At 33.8% G+C, this 20,244-nt stretch overlaps 5 protein-coding genes across 5 annotated transcripts; 1 reads left to right on the top strand and 4 right to left on the bottom strand.

Moving 5' to 3' along the window:
* Window positions 1–1,299: 1,299 nt before the first annotated feature.
* Window positions 1,300–2,695, bottom strand: LOAG_05536 (hypothetical protein). The gene is made up of 3 exons (XM_003141073.2): window positions 2,512–2,695; window positions 1,868–2,041; window positions 1,300–1,701 (listed from the first exon to the last, which is right to left on the bottom strand). Exons 1-3 carry the CDS (start codon window positions 2,668–2,670, stop codon window positions 1,489–1,491), a joined length of 546 nt encoding a protein of 181 aa, XP_003141121.1. The 5' UTR covers window positions 2,671–2,695; the 3' UTR covers window positions 1,300–1,488.
* Window positions 2,696–3,563: 868 nt separating this feature from the next.
* Window positions 3,564–6,356, bottom strand: LOAG_05535 (hypothetical protein; the record flags this gene model as incomplete). Its single annotated transcript, XM_003141072.2, has 7 exons — window positions 6,091–6,356; window positions 5,709–5,792; window positions 5,227–5,356; window positions 5,036–5,100; window positions 4,344–4,547; window positions 3,914–4,177; window positions 3,564–3,680 (listed from the first exon to the last, which is right to left on the bottom strand). Exons 1-7 carry the CDS (start codon window positions 6,316–6,318, stop codon window positions 3,564–3,566), a joined length of 1,092 nt encoding a protein of 363 aa, XP_003141120.1. The 5' UTR covers window positions 6,319–6,356.
* Window positions 6,357–7,007: 651 nt separating this feature from the next.
* Window positions 7,008–14,024, bottom strand: LOAG_05534 (hypothetical protein). Its single transcript, XM_003141071.2, has 15 exons — window positions 13,813–14,024; window positions 13,442–13,575; window positions 13,121–13,269; window positions 12,475–12,613; window positions 12,082–12,355; window positions 11,652–11,872; window positions 10,763–10,954; window positions 10,026–10,147; window positions 9,730–9,859; window positions 9,265–9,483; window positions 8,817–9,005; window positions 8,380–8,577; window positions 7,945–8,117; window positions 7,497–7,785; window positions 7,008–7,409 (listed from the first exon to the last, which is right to left on the bottom strand). The coding sequence occupies exons 1-15, from the start codon at window positions 14,015–14,017 to the stop codon at window positions 7,233–7,235; spliced, it is 2,811 nt and encodes a 936-aa protein (XP_003141119.1). The 5' UTR covers window positions 14,018–14,024; the 3' UTR covers window positions 7,008–7,232.
* Window positions 14,025–14,713: 689 nt separating this feature from the next.
* On the bottom strand, window positions 14,714–16,165 carry LOAG_05533 (cytochrome c oxidase subunit IV). Its single transcript, XM_003141070.2, has 3 exons — window positions 16,002–16,165; window positions 15,482–15,743; window positions 14,714–15,093 (listed from the first exon to the last, which is right to left on the bottom strand). Exons 1-3 carry the CDS (start codon window positions 16,158–16,160, stop codon window positions 14,957–14,959), a joined length of 558 nt encoding a protein of 185 aa, XP_003141118.1. The 5' UTR covers window positions 16,161–16,165; the 3' UTR covers window positions 14,714–14,956.
* A 1,362-nt stretch (window positions 16,166–17,527) lies between these two features.
* Window positions 17,528–19,555, top strand: LOAG_05532 (VPS-28 protein; the record flags this gene model as incomplete). The annotated part of the gene is made up of 3 exons (XM_003141069.1): window positions 17,528–17,752; window positions 18,655–18,956; window positions 19,435–19,555. The coding sequence occupies 3 exons, from the start codon at window positions 17,528–17,530 to the stop codon at window positions 19,553–19,555; spliced, it is 648 nt and encodes a 215-aa protein (XP_003141117.1).
* Window positions 19,556–20,244: the final 689 nt, after the last annotated feature.

The following is a 20,244-nucleotide window of genomic DNA, read 5'->3' as shown; positions in this document are numbered from 1 at the left end:
CATTATTCACCAAATCACATTCCTCAAAATTATCTCCCATACGTTTCTTTGTTATCTTTGTCTACGGAAATACACATTTTTACTAGTTTCCTTTGTATCTAAATGAATACCCTCTAACGTTTTATGTAAACCACTCCTACTTCTTTATATATATATATATTAACCTTTTTTTGTATAAAGGTTTTGTCTGGACTAGTGCTCTTCCATAGTATTCTTACAACAGCTTTTGACTCACGGTCAAGCGATTTCTACTCGTTATTCTTCAATAATCCTGATCAACCCTGTATTATATCAATAAAGCGATAAATTTTACTCTGCGTCCTCACAACGTATATTCGACGTCTTCACAAGGTAAGCCTTTAATTAAAGTTCTGCTTGATCTTAAGGCTAAACCTTCCAAATCTAAATGACTCAATAAAGGAAAGGAATTTTTTCACATCAGTCATCTATACTCAGGTGATCAGAATCACCGACAGCTTAGCAGCGAGGCCATATACGGCTTCATTAAAACGTGTTTTTTCATTCAATTGATATCCTAGGCAAATTTTTTTCTTAGAAGGAAAAATTAAAAGTCGACTCTTACCAAAACTCAAGTACAGAAGAACACGATGTATTCGTTATAGAATAACATCTGGTTTCGGCTGTAAATGTATATAGTAAAAAAGCAGGAAAACCGAGAAGATTACAATATGTTAAAACAATCAAAGTATTTTGTTGTATAGAGTGTTTCCTAGATGATTTATCACATCATAGAAAAAAAAAAAAAAAAATAAAGTAAACCTTTTTTATACCTAAAATGATCAGTCATTTATCTAATTTTCATCTCCCCATCTGTTGATGTATTGCATGGTTTCATTATTGTAAACTAATTTATGCAAATGTCGATTTGTAAGGTTGCAAAGATCTTGATGCAGCTTTCATATATGTAAACAATCTCAAATATCATGTAAACATGCTCCCTGTACAAGTCAAGCGAAGAGTCATAAAAGGATTTCCAGATCAAACCTTCCTTCGTCTTTCCTCATTATTATCAATTTAAATTCTTCTATTTTTCAAATATTTGAACCTATTTCACTTGTCCTTCTATATTATTAACAAATTGACGACAATAAACTCGCTAACTGTTTCATTATATCGTATCCCACGTGCATAAACTAATTTTACTAATTTTTAACTTACATTACTTCTAACAAACCTTTCATGACCGTGTTACCTATCAGGTAAACTAAAATTAGAGAGTTAGAATGTCACAGGATAGATAAATATCTTGTCTACCATCTCCATTTAGAAGGTAATTTTCAGGATGCTAATGCATGAATATGTCTAGAATGCAGTTGCCTCATCAACCGAATCCGCTAAGTAATAAATGACTGGGTAAACTTCATATTAATCCACCATCTTTTCATCAGAATGTTTAAAACATCGGTTAAGAATTCGAAGGAAAAAAGCCAATAGTTCCTTAGAATCAAATGAAAGGATAAAAAATTATTACAACAAAAAATCATCACGTTCATTATTATAGTTGAGAATATGCTTCCGAATTTTTGAGTCCTTTGTCCATGTAATACAGTCCTGCAAATTTCGAGTAACCAGAAATGCAGGATCAGTTATTAATTCTATCCCAACACGTACGTGGCCTTGTTCCACAAGTTCGCTCGCATTTTGTACAGTTTCTGCCATTTCTAAACGTTTCATCACCACCTGTAATAACGGCAAAAGAGCTCAAAACAGGATATTTTTCCAAATGGACAAATTTAAAGTGCTGTTAACATTTGAAACACATAGAACGTTTGAAAAAATACAGCGGTCTTTTTTTTGAAAGAAATAGGTCTTTTTTTAATGAGATGAAATAAAAATCATAACATACCGGTAACCGTCGCCTACAAAACGAAGAAGCGGAAATTTTACTAGCACGTTCTAACGTGTCAGCAGTCGGTATCAGCCCGACGGAATACAATTTTTCCAAAAATTCTCGGACCGTTTTCAAACGAAATGGATCATTCAGTGGTAATTCCTTTAACTTCAGTGCAATTTCTCGAATCTGCAAACAAAACTATAGCAAGAAGTCACTAGTGATAGATCAGCCAATCTGTTAACAACCATACAATCCAAGCTTTTCTGAAATGAAACGAATGCAACAAGGAGTACCCGACAACGAATACCAGAGTGCGACAACGAGTACCCGGCTGCCCTTCGCACTCCTCCCATTCACTTTTTAGTTTGCATCAATCCGACTTTTCCCAATTATGACTTATTTGCCGCTATGTTACCGTCACCACGGCTATCCAAGGGAGGTTCTTTTAACTCATAATGCAAACTATTTTAGCAAAGCATATAAAACTCTTGAACTATCCAATCTTAGTGCTGTTATCCTTTTATAACATCCCGCAGTGGGTCATGCTTTTGTCCTATCGGTAGCGAAAGGTATAAAAGGAATCCGTAAGAATTAAATTTCTCATTCCTTTTGACTTATTTGATGAATACAACTGTAATATATGTGTATAAACTAACATTAGCTGCCAACGTATTGTACATCGAGTAATGCTGGCGTTTCTTGATGTGATATTTTCGTAAGATCTTCGCCTCATGAATGTTATTATCAAGTTCCCAAGAAATGAAGTCAACCTTTTTCAGCAATTTTTTCTCGTGAAACTTCAATTTACGGACCATTTCCGAAAAAACAGATACCTGTAACGAAATTTGATTCTTTTGAACAACATATAAAATGTATCCAGTTACCCAACTTTAGCAAAATTTACACGTAAACCAAAGACATTAAATCTAAATCCTCCAAGAAAACACATCGAAACATGAAATAAATGCAGGCCTAATTGTATTTTAATATAAAATCTCATAATATGAAGCAGAAACACAAGGAATGTCACCATATTCAGAGTGAACCCCATGTACAACATACAAATCAAAACCTTCCCTAACTTCGGATCAACGCTTAAAATTGAAATCACTTCCGAGCGACATCGCCATTATCAAACTTCCGCATCACGACTATTATCCTCAATGAAATCATTGCGTCCCACCACCAGTACCTGTATATTCAGAGCACCTGCTTGACAATTCTCCTTGTTGTATAATTTTCCGCACATAGAATTTCTTTCTACTCTCTCTAACACTTTAGTTCAAAAATTTGAATCTTCTTTAAAAAGAGGGATTCCGAATTTTTTTGAAATTAAATTTAAAAGACTTGTCAAAAATTTTTCTTGAATTATTATGCATGCATAAGACTTATTCTTCCACATGACTTTCTCTACAATTTGTCAATGAATAATGATGCTAAATAGCTAATATTCATAATAACGTTTTATTGAGTTATGTGAGAATTTGGGCGAACAATATGTCGCATAAGTTCCCTATGAAATGTGAAACATAGGTGGAAAAATTTATACTATTCGCAATGGAGACTTTAAACGTCTAGCAACAGAAGCCATATTAGAGAGGAGTCAGCACTGTCCTTTGAGTTATAGCTATCATCATGTCTTAATTACCGGAATAAACAGTGAAATATTCGTATATACAGCTACAGTAACAGTTACCAACCAAGCTTATCAACGTTTGTATTTAGCAACAAGAGATGTGAAATAGGCAGTTAGTGAGTTGTTATCTAGAAGTAATTCACAGTCTTCCTTTTCCTTCAACTCTTTCCAAATATATCGCATTCGGATCTGGAATGATTCCTTGTAGGCTAACTTTCGTTGTTCCAAAAAGAAAAAAAAATTACTTCCTATATGATACGTTTCTCACAATTTTATCTATTAAAATGATTACGCAATTACGCAATTATCAGTAAAAGAATTATTCGAAGCAGCTAATTATTCATTCAATCTATTGATCATTTTGTCAGTCAAGCAATGAGTAGATTTTTCAATGAGAATTAATAAGACAGAGGTGAACTTACTAAAATCCTTATTTTCAACTCATCAATCAAAGTACATCGCATTTTTGCATTCTTCATCCTTAACACTACATCATAGTTCAACCCTCCTTTTTTGACCTGTACTGCAAATGGCCAGCGGACATTCTCCTCGTCCAATATCACACAGTTCACACTATCGCATTCATCCGTAACTGTATTAATGATCCAACTGAGAAGCGTAGTTTCCGTTTGTTTTTCATCACAAATTAAATATACTAAAGCTTCGGGCAGTGTAATTTTTTGTTCCTAAAATGAAGCTCAAAAAGGAGATTTACCAGACTTTATGCATATTGAAGGTTATCTTAGTCTTATTCCCTGACTTCTAAATCTTCTCCATTTGAAACACCGAGTCTTCCAACGAAAAAAATTGCTTTGAAATAAAAAACCTTAATCCTCAGTCACTTGCACTAACCTCATCGACTCTTGCATACTGAACCAATCGACTAATCGTACTTTCTGGTACGGCAGTTATACTAATCGTATCCCAGTGAGTTAAATAAATTGGTTCAAGCGCAATTCGAAAAGCACGAGGTTCCCTGTTTCCGGATAAACGGATACATTTAAACAAATGTATCCGGAAGAATAATGACATTGGCAAATTACGGGTACAAAATATCTGTAAAGCATGAAGAATACTATCCATTATGCACACAATAATCAGCAATAACGTGGATATTTTTCATTATTCCTAATTGCTGACAAGCTTTCATGTACAATCGTGTAAGAAATGATAATTCTTTGTGGATTTTCAAAAAGCACACTATGCCTCAACATATACCTATGAAGTTATTTCAAAGAATCTTCGGGAATTAATCTTCTTGAGAAGGTTTTTTATAGAGTGCAATAACATGTGAAATCTATACTATCAAATGCGAAATAAATAAAGTTTAAAATCCCCCTATCTAAAATACCAAAAATTCTCTTTGGTCCAATTAAAGTTATGTTTCCGAAAAGTTCCCGGGAAATCGGCTTCAAAAAAAAAGAAAAACAAATTTCCCTTTCTTATATAGATAGTTCAATTATAACAAGACCTGGAATAACATTTCAATTATAACAAGACCTGGAATAACATTTAAACTTGACATCTTACTTTAAAATACTTACTTCGTAATTGAACTCGGAATGTTGGGAAAGTTGTTTGATTGGTATTACTTTCGTGATTATTTTATCTACAAAAGAATATAAATAGTATCATCGTCAACATTATCATCATCGTCGTCATCCATTTCATTTTCTAATGATGTAGCCAACATCATCCCCATTTCTACTTTTAAAGGGATTTGCTGTGAACAAACCTTTTGCCTCATTAGTTGATGCCTGATAAGATGAAGTAGTCAGGGCTAAATGCCACTCAATCATTTCAAATGGTGAACTGTTCCGCAATTGAATTATTAGTAGCGATGCTCCAGAACTCAATTTTTGCCTCTGAAATGTATGCGTTTCATAATTTGGAGGAAAAAAGAAACAACGGAAAATAATGTATATATGATCAATGAACACACACAACAAACATATATATGAATGTATTTTCCACATATATTGGTAATTACAATAAAGATTATACATTGCAATTAAATATACCTGTAATTATACATTTCATATTATGATTAAAGATTTTGTCAAATTTTTGTTAATATTTGAAACTTTACTGCTGAACTCTAAAAAATAGACCAATATATAATAAGGTTAGCTTTGTTCAATTGTATACAAGGGTAGAAGTAGATGGAAGTACAATAAGCTCATGTTATAATACACCAAATGAAAGAAATGATAATACCTTCAAAGCAATATGTAATGGAAAATTCCTCCTCTCTGAGGCGCATTTATCCATCTCGGCTTGCAAACGTACTCCGAAGGATAACTGGAGAAAAACAGTTTGGAAAAATTAATGTTCAATTCATTCATCTTAGCATCTTCATGAAGGAAAGTAAAGAAAGATACGTTCAAGCTTAAAGACACATCAGTCTCTTTTCATTCCATTCGTTTTAATAATTAAAAAACTTCAACTTCGATAAAATTGTGGGACAGAATCTTCAATATTTCCTCTACCTCGTTCAACAAAAAACGGAAACTTTCGCCACCAATACTTTCAATTGATTACCTGAGAAAGAATGAAGAGTAGCTTTTATAGGATAGATAGTTTAGCTTAATCTCCTTACCTGCATCGCTAATCGATCCACTTCGGCAATGCGCTTCTTAACTTCTTCATACTTTTGTAATGTGTCACCCATAACCTGGGCACAACGACCAACCGAAAGGACATTCCCTGACCTTGGCTCTAACTCCTGATCATCTTCGCTAGAAACCGTTCTGCTCCCAGCAGCATCTAAACCCATATTATCGATGCTTTCTTCATCGATATCTTCCGGAAGTATGAAATCATCCATACCGAAATATTTACAGGACTGCTAGCAGCAATCTGAAACCTGATTCATATCATAGATACATCATGCTTCCACTTGAGTTCCAATTTCCCACGACATTAAAATACTTCTCTACATCAGCTATAGCAATAATATCAAAAGTTGATAGAACCCTAATTGGGGAAAGTAAGCTCATTATGATTACTCTGGCAGTTGTCACTAGATTAACTTCTTCTGGATGAAATGCAAGATACACTTTCATCATTAAAAAATTTATCACAAATTTTAACAACCGAACAAATAAAATGATAAAAGGCGAAAATATTGCAATTTTAAGGAATTGGAAGACTAATGCTACGGATGGAAATTTGACTTATTTACATCGTTACACCAGAGAACATCGTATCATACAGAAACTTAATTTAGGTTATACCAATAAAAGGATAATTTTTTCCTTAATATAAAAATGTAAGTTAGTACTACCCTAGCTTAAAAAGCTTAAAGATGTAGAATATTGTCAGATGTTTCGAACAAATCAAGCTACCAAGCTACTATTTGCTAACCCAAAATCGACGGAGAAGAAAAGAAAAAAACCTACAAATTTACATGGTAGAAAAATAGTAAACAGGATCAACGAACTGGAAGAAATAATTATGTTAGCCGGATTTATTTCTAGGAAATATCGAATTTTAATATAAACTAAAGCGAGAAGGCTCAGAGAAAAACTGCATAGTTAACAACTCAATCAGCAGGAAGCCAATTTAAACATTAATGTTAAAATGTCCTTTAGAATAAGATTTAGGATTCAATAAAGAAAAGGGCTTAACAAAAGCTTGTAACGCCACCTTATATCAAATGTCTGGTTGCGTTTAAGGTGCTGCCGGGTTGTACACACAATGTATATATAACAAACAGGGATGCAAACTTTGTGAATCCTTTCATTTCTTTTTGTTATAGACAGAATATTCCAAATTATACAACTGTTCATACACCCTTTCCAGTTCTGCGTTCTTTCTTGCAAACTGTTGAATTTTCCTTAAAATCAATTCGCGCCGCTCCCGCAATTTCGATATTGCAACACAATCACCATAAAGCTCGATAACCAAAGTAGCCAACTAAAACTAACTTCGATTGTTTCAAATCCTTGAAATTTGCACAGCAATATAATTTCGAGGAAGAATTTAATAAATGCCTATATTTACCGCTTCAACATCGCCCAAACTGAGGATTATTTCCAAGATTTCAACAGCTAACAATGAAAGTTTATCTCTATCCTGCTTGTAGATATCTTCCAGTCGACCCATCACCACTTCATTTTTTTCCTCAATTATTTCCATGAATTCTTTAGTACCACTATACAAACTGTCATTTGATTGCACGCCACCATATGCTACATGATACGGTAATTCCGCTTGATTCATTACTGAGAGATAACAAATACATTCTAATAAAACATGCCCGTGCTCCAACGATTCCTTTCGCCAAGGATACCTTGAGAATTTTAAAATCTGTTAATAAATTGGTAACCACAAAATTCAATAATAAACTTTCATAAAAACTAATCTTATGAAATGCAAAATTCCAAAAGTTCATCAGTAAATTCCCTGCAATAATTCCGGACTGTTTCTGATGATGAAATTGGAGACATACCTGGCAATAGCGTTCAAAAATGCGTTAAACATGTACAAAGGATTCTTGTTCGGAGGATCAGGAACTAATACCAAAAACGCAAGGAACGAGGAACAGAGGGAGCGGTAAACTGATACCTTAAGGTCATGAGCCACTGCCAGCACTTCGATCGAACACTTCAAGATCGCATCTGCCTACAAAAACACTTAACATTTTCAAGATAAGAAGTAGCACTCTTTTAAAAACAATGTATTGAAGACAAAAGTTCATATTATATGCACAAGAAAGTATCGCAAGAAGAAATTTTACCAAACTCGTCGAATTTTACAATAAATATTACAATAAAAACTATTCAAATGTTAATAATTCTAAAGAACGAACGACATTTACTTATTTCAAACCATCTTCATCAAAAATGAGTGATATTCGAATTCACATTAGAAAAAAAGAACTAACTTGTGGAAGTGAATTGCTGGTCAAGCTTAACATTCCAGCTTGGATGTACACTTCAATTTTGGTTGCTGAACTAGATAATGATGCTGTTGTAATAAAGGCATATGCTATACAACCTCGTAGAAATGTTTCACCCGCATGAGAAATCTTTTCCTGACGAACTACATGCAAACCAAGACAGCATACTTTTGTGGCAAGATACTAAAATTTATTTAATTACAGAATTACAAAAAAATTACTGGAAAGATAATGGAAATCTGACTCTAAAATGACTACGGTCACATCCGAAATCATAACTTAAGTTTAAAGTCAGTAATTGAAGGCGTTCAACTTCCAGTGGAAGACGAAAACTTGTCGAGAATCATCATGAATTTTTAAAACGAAGGGTTCCTGATGGAAGAATTAAGTTCTGCTCTACTTAACACGGAAATCCGACATACAGCAATGACGCTATCCAGATTCGATAAAGCAGCACGTGCATCGACAAAAAAATCAAGTGCCCGTTCTGGATCTGCTTCTAGCTTGAATCGATCCAAAGCACGGATGATGTAAAAGCTAGCACGCTGTTTTTCTTCGTCTGTTGAAAGGGCACTTAAAGAATCATGAAGCATCTGGCAAATATCAAGTATCTAAAAGACTCCAAAATTCGTGAATATTTGACCAAATAAGTAACAACTGAATTTTTTGAGTGACTTTAATTCGATCAAATTCAAATTTTAAATTGAAAAGTTGCAAAATGAAACTCAACACAAAGATGTGCTCAATTTTTTGCGAAAAATTAAACTTATAGATGAGTAAATGAAACCTAACACTATAATAACTCTTACATTTGTTGATTTTCAATTTTCGTTGTATTTTAACTCGTGATTATTTCAGATAATAACTAACTTGATTTGCAAGCTGGAAATCATTGATTGATGCTAACTCACAGGAGCGTATGAAAGAAGATAACACAATGACAGCGCAATCACCGCGCTGTTGCGCACCACGGAATAAATTCACTAATTTTTGAAAGTGATGCAATACAACTAAATCTTTCACCTCATCAATCCAGTGCGTAATTTTTTCCAAAATACACAACAGTTCATCCATGAAAGCTTCGTATTTCTGCAAAAATTTTCGCCTTTCTTTGAAGCATAACATCAATCGCATTCAAAGTAAAATACCGAGTCACAAATTCAATCCACATAACTGTGCACTCAATAAAATCGCGCATTCTTATACAATTTGACTAATAGCTAAAAGACAATCCATTTTGCATGCAGACTAGACAAAAAATATACGGAGACCGAAATGAATAGGATAATTCTTATGATCTAACACTGACTTACACAGAAATGGTTCGAAGCAAACCTTTTCAGGTGTAATTCGTTTTATGATTATTTCCAGCATAACATCAATCTCATTCAAAGTAAAATACCGAGTCGCAAATTCAATCCACACAACTGTGCACTCAATAAAATCTCGCATCCTTATAAGGTGGCTAAATGAAATCATGTATAGACGTACACTTGTTAAAAATATGTTATTTTCAAGAGAGAGTTAGGAATCGAAATTTCAGTCTTCTGAAGCTTTTTTTTTTGTAATTTTCGATGAATCGGATAAAATTGAAACGAATTCACAATACATCAACACCATGGAAAACATACATAACTTTTTGCCAACAATTCTTCAAAATGACTCGTCTTAGCTCGTCTCTGATATTATTTTCCATCAGTCTTCTACCAAGAACACAAAGTTCCATGCAATTTACGTTCTCATCAGCAACTACCTGAAACTACCAACATGAAAAACGATGAATATCTCTATCAGCTGTACCAGCTGCACTGTACCAGCACTTAACTTTGATTGTAGCATGACCCAAAAAGCAGGGTTTATTATTTCTGGATCTTCGGCATAAACTTTCGTGTTGATGAAGCAACCATTAAACCATTCATCCCAATACATTCATTGAATATACTGTTAGTAGAAAAGCTCTAATGATTCCGGGAAAACTGAATCAAAAAAAAAAGTCTTGAAAATTATAAAAAAGTCTTCAGAAGTCATTTTTTAAAGCTCAACAATACTTTTAAAAACTCATTACAAATCATTTGTTCAACAGCATTAGGAGAAGTATAAAAATACCTTTTAGATATCTCTTATTGTTTAATCTTGTCACTTGAAGAAACAGGTAGGAAGTCTGTCAGAAATCTGAGATTAAGTAAGGACAACACTAGGAATGAGTGGAAAAAGAGACAAAGAAAAAATGAATATATGTTGCTTAGAACACTTGACAATTCCTGGTAACTTTTAGATAAATGAAAACATTAACAGCTGCCATTTTTGGTGTTGCACAGCTCACTACTCACATTTAAAAGCAAAAATATTAACTACTAAGTTCACCAACCAGTTTACAAGCATCTAAAGCGTGTTGCGAGAGATAACCAGAAGGTACTGCAAGCAAGAAGGGAAGTAAAAATGTGGATCGTCTTTCCTTATCTGCGCATAGACTCCAAATGATCCCTAACTCGTCGTATGTTTCAGCATTATACGCCACGCACTGAATGATCCATTCTAGGGCTGGCATTAGTGCTGGCATCTAAAATGAATAATGGTGACAGCATTGACGAAGAAGTGATTTCTTCTGGCAAGTTAAGGTTGTATAAATTATTAAAAATAAAAAAATTATAACCATATAATTGGTTTCTATTCACCAGAAAAACAAGCTCAGATTTGAACAATTAATCCGAAGATTCACTGTGAGGTAGTCATGATTGTTTATTAATTACCACTTATTTAATTGCCTGATTACTTATTTGCCATGGACAATCTGACTACTTGACCCTTGGATAGCTACTTGACATTATTATTACTTATTCCAAAATTAGATGAAAGAAGTGAATGCAAAGTGCTAATTCAGACTTTATTTTAGGTTTGATTCGAGGACTTCATTTCTAGATAATAATGCAAAATGAACGACAGTTCAAAATATTTAATAGATCTCAGAGAATTCTCAGAAAAATTTCTCAGAAAAAAAGAAAAATTATTAAAGTGTTATAGGGGCTGAGAAAACCGACATGTTTTCGACATATAACAGGCAGATTCGAAAGTAATCCCTCAGAGCACTAATTAATTTAGAAATCATAAGCAAATTTCTGGTTAGTAATATGCAAAAACTTCCATTTTGAAATGCCCTAGGAACTGAGAAAACCGACATGCTCCCGGGGTATAATAGGCAGACTTAAAAGTAATTCCTCAGAACGACATATTTCATTTCTACTTCAAAAAAAGAAAACCGGTTGAATCGGAACTGTATTGATCCAGTCGTTGAAACATCTCCAATGCGGTGCACGATCATTTGGAGTAAGCCGTATGGCAACACGACACAGATAAACGCGAGCGTAACATGAAACCAGGGGATTCGGTAGCGAAACCGGAATTTTTGCGAGACGTAACAAATTTACCGACAGCGATTCCGCATCGAGAAAACGGATACAACCGATAAGAGCAGTTTCCACTGCAATAGGCCTTTTTTACATAAACTAATAGCTAATGAAAGGAATGATAAAAGAAGCAATTTGTAATAGGGATACCAAATATACTGAAGTATGGGCTAAGATATCAGGAATTTTCTAAAATTTAAGTAAAGAAAATGGAACTGATCCATATGCTTGAACACTTTAAGACTGAATTCAGTGTCCGAAATGTTAATTACAAATAGCTAACCGTAAAAGCGTGGTAGGAATTCAGTAATATCACCAATTTTACAAAACCAGTTTCTTGCAACATCACGTGTTTGCTTCGGTACGTCATCTACTGCAAAATTGTCTGGCAATCGATTTAAACCCGCTTCGGCACGTTCACTGTTTGCTTTGGTATATAAGCGATCATAAACTAGAAATCCAAACTCGTCCAAAACATCTGTTACGAGGACGAATTGACGTGGATAGATATTAGTTGCTGAAGCAAATCCAAGAATATTTGCAACTTCTACTGCTATCTGCAAAAAGTATAGTTTTAACTCCTTCTACAAGGTGTTGATACGAGATGCTCGATGAAAGTATAAAGAGAACTTCGGAATTAAAAAGTAAAGGTGGAACAAAGTAAAACAAAACAAACATTAACAGATTCAATTTTCTTCTCTTTGGCCCAAGCTATTTCCAAATTTTTGCGTAATTCGTTGATCTTAATCAGATTTTCTTCCTGTGACTGTTCAGCTAATTTTTTCCGTCCTGACACGTCCTCCAGTTCTTCCAATCTCAAATTTTCTGATTTGTAGATGTATTTAAATCACCTTGGGAATTTATACTAAATTTACTATCTTTACTATTAAAAGACTTTTAGCTGCCAGAATCTATGGAAGTTTTCGATTTTCATTATTTCAATCCAATTGACTTCATCAATAAATTGAAAAGGAACTGAGAACAATGCAGTATTATGTCTCACACTAATTTACACTTATCAGTAAATTACGGTATATGCTTTAGATATAAGACAACTAGAAATATTTTTTTGTACATTTGAAAAAAAAGAAAAAACATCCAACAGAGGAGTTGTCAACAGAAAAACAGAACTTAGTTTTTAATAAAAGAGAACAGATCCCTATAACAGTTTCTCTTTCTTGACGTGGTGGATGTACAAGTGAATTTTGCTGATTACAAGAAATTTGAAATGTTTATCAATTTGTCTTAAAGATTTGTCGATTTGTTCGATTTGTCCTGTAGAGAAAAAAAAAGAAAACTGAAAAAATGGTAATAAAAAAAACCTTTGCGCCGCACGTTTAACAAATGATAAATCACTTTTTTTCAAGTCTGGAACACAGTGTAAATATGAAATCTTTGAGTCTTCCGTATCCGAAAAAGATTTTAATATATCCTGCTTTTTCGATGACCAAGGTATAAAACCAGGTAGTTCCTGGAAGTAGAGAAATTCAAAAAGGAAAATCAGTCATTTCAGTAATTCATATACTTTATCCTACTTAACAATTGCTGTTTAACGAAGTACAACTTTTCAAGCAAACATATCCAATTAAACGGTGCTTTGATACTTATCGTCATTTGGGAATAGATTATATTACAAGCGCTACCTTTTCAGTAATTATTTCATCTTCTTTGCTAACCAAAGTATTAGCTAATTTCGGTTCTTCTTTCCGTTTTGAGATGATTGGTAAGTCTTTTGATGTAAAAACTGCGTTGTTTTTGCGATCCTCCATAACAGCACCTGAAACCAAAATATTAGATTGGTATTACCAGAGACAATGCCGTCTTAGAATGTTTAATAATAAAACTAAGAATTATTCTATAGTGATAGTGCAACCTAAATAAGATCAGTTGACATCAAAACTTAAATATATCTTCCAACGCTACCTAATGTAAGGAATTATTGAAAATTTCTGTTTAGTGATCTAACTCCTAAACGCTTAATAGTAGGAGTGAATTAATTTTAGCACAGACAAACCTAAGGGATCAGCAAATTCGGGAAGTTCCGACTGTTTAACTTCTGGTGTTTTCTCTTTATCAGTTCTCTTCTTTACTGTTACCAGCGGGTCGATAAGAACTACCGCCCTGCTACATGCCCAGGCTTGCGCTTCTCGTTGCCATGAACGATGACGAGCCTTCCATTTCCATGTAACTAACGAGTCACTGAATAAACCATCCTTCATCCCTGAATGAAATATGCAGTTATTCACTTCATAAACTGGGAAAAATACCACAATCAAGAAGGAATGCACATGACTAAAGAACGTACATCAACTTTAGGTTACAAGCAAGACGTTCCGTTGGCGCCAATAATCCACGATTTAGTAAGGTTCGAAGACTAATAAAATTTATACCGTGATAGATTATCGACTGCTATAATAGATGCCAAAGCCCAGGTGATCGTCAATTCCATGAATCTCGCTTACTGTAAGTTTAAATTCCTTGTTCACTACATCCTCAATCTACAATTGAAAATCGTGCGAACTCGAGCTGACCCAATGTTCAAGTCCTCTATTTCTCACAACAAAGGAAGTAATCCTTCCGTAATAAACATAACACTATCAACCGATTTACTACATCACACTCTCAATTTGCTTTATATGCTTTCATGGAATTCAGCGATCTTTTTTCAGCATCCGCTTTCAGAGAACCTTATCCTTGATTCGTTCATTCTTTTGTTCTAACCCTCGTAGTGAGAAAAGTACCGACTTTTCCCTTTTTTTTAGAAAACCTCGAGTAGTAATAATGACAGCAAATTTCAGAAAATTTAGTAAATTTCGGTTTAGTTTAACGTCAAACTCAAACTAAATCTTCCAGAGATACATTACAATTATTTGTTTCAAAACAACAGGCCTGAAATATCGCCATTGATAATATGAATTTTATTCTGTTCGTACGGCACAAATACAAAAATCTATTACAACTAACATTTTAATAATTAATCCTCGAGTTTTTCGTGCAATAAAAAGAGATGGATTAATAAATACAATCATTCCTGTCTTAGGAATACAAATCCCAAATCCGAAATTTGCATTCCCAATGCAAGGAATAAAAAAATTTCAACGACAAAAATCTTGCATGTATTTAAAAACACTAAAAAATTTTCGTAGCCTTCTATCCGATCAATCCTTCCAGCGGTCGTTTTCGTAGTCGTACAACGTTGCTGCGCCTTCAGGAAGTGGTTTTTCCAATATTAGTATCTTTTGCATTGCTGCATGCTTCCATTCATCGCTCAATGTGGGTACCTGCGGGGGATAACCTGAAAAGATGATTGGAAAAAAAAGAGAAAAAAGTCTAAAAAATGGAAACGCTACATATCGACTGCCAATTCACGGAAAACAGTAAAGTTTGACTGCAGGAAGTAAAAGGCTCGAATTTGAAATTAAACTCCCTAGGAAAGATGTTTTAATGCATGATCATTTTGTTATAGAAAATGAGCAAAATAGACACAACAGTATAAAAGAGGATGTAAGCATCATTAATAATCTATTGCAATTTTTGCTGAATAATCTATTGCAATTAAACCTTTGTGGTGAAAGAGTCAGTATAATTCAATTTTTTAATTTATAGTCTTGATGCTCAAGAGACTTGCGATTAATGAGTCATAAGTTATAAAAATATAGCGTAAAGATTATTAGAAAACATACTGAAATGTCTAAGCAGGCCTACTACTCCAAGACCAATTGATGACCAGATCAATGCATAGGCGAGATACATTTTCCAGTACACATTCCAGCCCAACAACTCAGCTTGTGTTCGTCGGAACGAATATCTATACAACAGTTTCTTCTCTTCCATTGTCAACTTTTTCCAGTCACCTTTTTCCTTTTCACGAATCGGTTTGATGATTTCATCATCGGCTCGGAATCTCAATGGTGGATACGGACGATCTGTTGAGTCAATGAAATGCTGGAAGAAAAAGACAAATAAACTATGCGAATGATCTGATGAAAATGAGAGAGAGTTGCTACGCTTTATGAAACAGAAAATAAGCCATAAGAAAAAATGGAAAAGCTTGGCAAAAAATAAAATCAATCATTTTTTTCTCAAATATTGTCGGAATCAATCTGAACAAAAAACGGACGACAAAATTACGATTTTAAAAATTAAACTGAACACGAAAAGTAGTAGTGATTTAAATTCAGCGCTCCAGATTTGAAAACTCACATATCCACCGCTTGATGGTCCAACAATTTCTCGTTGACCGATTCGTTGCTTTTGCCAGCAATATTCATTGTGATGTTTTGCAGATAAAAGAACTGCATGACGTACAATATATGGTGTTGACTTGGACTGCACAATAATAGAACTACGTACAAGGGTCATTACCTGTTAAAAAAGAACTCAATTGTCTGAAAAGTGACTTTAATAAGCAGTGAAATATTTAATGCACCTGTGATTAATCAGTCAGTCAACAGATATCATTACAAACAGCTACGCAATAAATGAATAAGTCTGAGCACGATCAATAAAATTTAGCAAAATCCATTGGGGGGCATTTTCTCATTTCATAAAAATTCCAATTCAAAATCCGGAAATCAATGTTTGAGTAATCACTAAGTACCATATAACGAACTTGAGACCTGCGAAGAGACTGAAATCAAATGGTTAACACTGCTTAAAATTCATCAAGCTCAACGGAAGCGACTACATGGCAAGAGAAAAAGCTAAAATGTTTTGGCATAACTCGACTGTTCGTAACTTCACATGAATCCAATCCTTGCCCTGAATGCAGCATGAATACATCTATAATATGGGACATCTCTATTTACGTCAGTAACACTATATAATTGAAGTGGCAAGTGGAAATTGCGTTAATAGCACCATTATATATATTGAATATTGCCAGTAAATCGTGTGATTTCCTGATTCCTTAGTGAAATTTATACAACTACATGATAAAACGCCAGTATACGTAGAGCTAAAAGATCTATATGATTATATCCCGACGTGTTAGAGGAAATACATTACGCAATCATATGAATCATCTAAGCTAACATCAGAAATTTACACGATTTACTATTTCCTCCGACATATCGGGAATAAATCCCTCACACTTGGTAGCATTATTTTTAATGTAACCTGCAAAACACCTCCAAGGGAATTCTTGGAACATCCTGTCCTTCCCGGGTAATCTCCAAAACAACCTGTGGGATGCGTTGTGTTCGCAGAATTTATAGTAAAATACATGGCTAGTGTGAAACTGAAGTATCTCAAGATTATTGTTAGACAAAATTCTGCTAATATATCTTTTGTTTTTATGGTCGAATGGTATTGGGATCTCCTTGGGAATAGTCCGGGGAAGTTACATTAGTCCAGTTTTCAGCTTAATTGCTTTGTGTAAAGATCGATCTTGTATTTCATTTAATTGCTTTCTTTGTGTTTCTGTTATTTCGTTTGTGACATTTCCATGTTGGTTATTTTACATTTTTCGTTTGCCAAAAATTTCGTTAATTCTCCACCCCTACTCATTTATCTTTTTTCTTATTTTTGGAAAGTCCGGAAATTAGGCTTATTTATACGGAATTCGAAGGCTTACTTCGAAGTCCTAATAAAAACCATTCAAGATCACTCATTACGTTAAAGCAAACAAAATTTTTCCAGAAGTATTTTTAAACCTTCCAGAACTGTTCTCATTTCAAATCAAATGACATAATATTTTCAATAATATCCCATTATTTTAGGTGCAACGGATGTTGGGTGCTAGCAGTAGTGGTAATGGCGGTGTCGCGAATCCGGAGTTACTTCAGGAGGTCCGTTTGTATGAGAATAGCGTAGAACGTGAACGGGTCGACAATATGAGCGAATTATACGCTGTCTTAAATGCCTTGGAATGTTTAGAAAAGGTCTTTAGCCGTGACTGTATTGCTGCTAAGGAATATACTGCGGAATGTTCGAAGCTTTTGGTGCAGTATAAGGTTGGTTGAATTAATTAAGATGTGAGTTAAAATTCGAAAATTTTGATAGATTCCATCCAGATATGTTATAATTTTATTCACTATTCTGTGTGGTGCTCAAAACTATGCTTCAGACATTTGAGAATTAAAATCAACATTTCGGAAGTTGAATCAAATTGTGTCAATTTAGGTGTAATTCTGACTTGAATTATATTCCACATTTTATTCATTGCTCATTGCCACTCTTGACATGTCGGATATTTGATAATTTGTTCATCTATTTAGATATCGGTTCGATGGAACTATAATTCATGTTTTTTAATGAGCCCTAGTATTACGATAATTTCACTCTTCACATATTCGTTCTTTTCTTTGATTTAAATTTGGAAAATATGAATAATCTGTCGTTGGAAAGAATCCGTGAAGATCGGCCAATTACTGTAAAGGATGATAAAGGCAATACATTGAAATTCATTGCGGAGATTGTAGCAATTTCACCGCTTTCTTGAATCAGCTAAAGTTGGATGTTTAAGCTTCATGAGCTTTTCTTTCTTTATTTTTTTATTTTTTCTATATTAATTCAAAACACCTCATTCTAATTTTTCCCATGTAACTCAGATTTGTTAGCCGCTATATCAGGTGCTAAGTGATGTACGGTATAGGCAGTGCATTGTGATGTAGGAGACAGATCTAAAATGCATACACGTTTTACATGGATTATATGAGCAATGTTGGATGTAATAGTTATCAGGAAGATCTATTATAAATTCAAAAAAAGGGAATATTATAAGCTAAACAGATTATTCATATTCATAAATTTAAATCAAAGGAAAGATTGAAAATGTGAACAGTGAGATTGTCTCATTAGTTCTAGGGCTTATCATTTCAGTGACTTGATATTTCAATAAAATCTTAATTTAAAGGTAGCACTGAGATTGGTACAGTGCGATATCGATGAATTCGTGAAGAAATACCGCGTGGAGTGTCCAGCAGCGTTGGAAAGAATTCGTGAAGATCGACCAATTACTGTAAAAGATGATAAAGGCAATACATTGAAATGTATCGCGGAAATTGTAGAAATGTTCATCACTTTCTTGGATCAGCTAAAGTTGAACGTTCGAGCCGTTGATGAGCTATTTCCAACATTGAATGAACTGAACGTTTCCATAAGTTCAATGATTACATTGCCGGATAATTTCGATGCTAAGCTCAAGGTGGAACACTGGTAAGGAATTGTCTTCATTGATGAACATTTACGCCAAATTACATTAAAATATTTATGACCGTAAGGCGTGTTCCAGAAGTTTTAAGCGAATTAAGAAAATTTGTATTACAAATGAGTAACTAAGTTTCAGACCCACTACCAAGTAGTTATTGTAAAATAAAGTAAGTACTTTAGAAAAATTGTAAGATAAGTACTTAGGAAGTTTAACTGCTGAGGAATGACTTTGAAAAGGCGGGTTTGAATAGCCTTGGTAATATTATTTCAGAAATTTCTAAGGTAGACTTGCCACAAGTATTTTCAATTGATATATATCACTGCTTAATCATTCCTGGTGGTCGTGGTGATGTTAAGTCAGGATTTTGCTAAATCTAAAAAAATTGAGAAATTACTCAAGTCTTAAATTGCGAGTGATTCGGAAGGCATTTGTCAAGTTATGAAGTGTTGAAAAGTGCTTTACAATGAAATTCATTATCTGCAGGCACGATAAGCTGAAAAATATGAGCGCAAGTGAGGAAGTAACGGATGAAAATGCACGACAAATGATTTTCGACCTCGAGACCGCCTATAATTCTTTCACTCGTTTCTTACATAATTCGTAAAGTGCTCATTCGAACTTTGTTTCTGATGGTCTTGTCAAACTTGGATTTGTCACGTGCTACAGACTTTCCCTTTTTGGAATCATAAACACATGGTTGTATTAAATAGAATGCTTCACGATTAGCATTGTGAATCTCTTTCAGAAGTTTCTTCCTCTTCGTTTCGGTATATAATCACACTTCAACTGAAATAAATGTATTCAGGCAATTTTCGCAATAATTCGGATAAAACTTAGCTGTTTTCGGAAAATGTGTTCGAGGTTTTTTAATGTCATTGGTGAAAACCTCACGAAGATCTAAAAAGTTTAATGGAAAAAGAAAAGTTTCCACTTCATCTAATAAGAATTCCCTTACATCGTAAAGCAAAATTCTTCCAACCTTCCCTGTGATTTCCACTACCTAATGTGGCGGTAATATCGTAACAAATCCTATAATTTGATCTGATTTTTACTATTTCTAAAATTTAACTCTGTGAAACAAGACAGTTCTTAGCTAGCATTAAAAACCACTTCCTGAAAGCTCAGTTTTCTCATTTCTCTGAATAAGACCATTTATTTAGTATATATATATATATATATATATATATATATATATATATATATATATATATATATATATATATATATATATATATATATATATATATATATATATATATATATATATATATATATATATATATATATATATAT

The sequence above is a fragment of the Loa loa genome (genome assembly GCF_000183805.2).
Source record: "Loa loa unplaced genomic scaffold supercont3.118, whole genome shotgun sequence".
NCBI lineage: Eukaryota > Metazoa > Nematoda > Chromadorea > Rhabditida > Onchocercidae > Loa > Loa loa.
The sequence above is the reverse complement of the archived record's forward strand: the minus strand, read 5'-3'. Positions and strand labels throughout refer to the sequence as shown.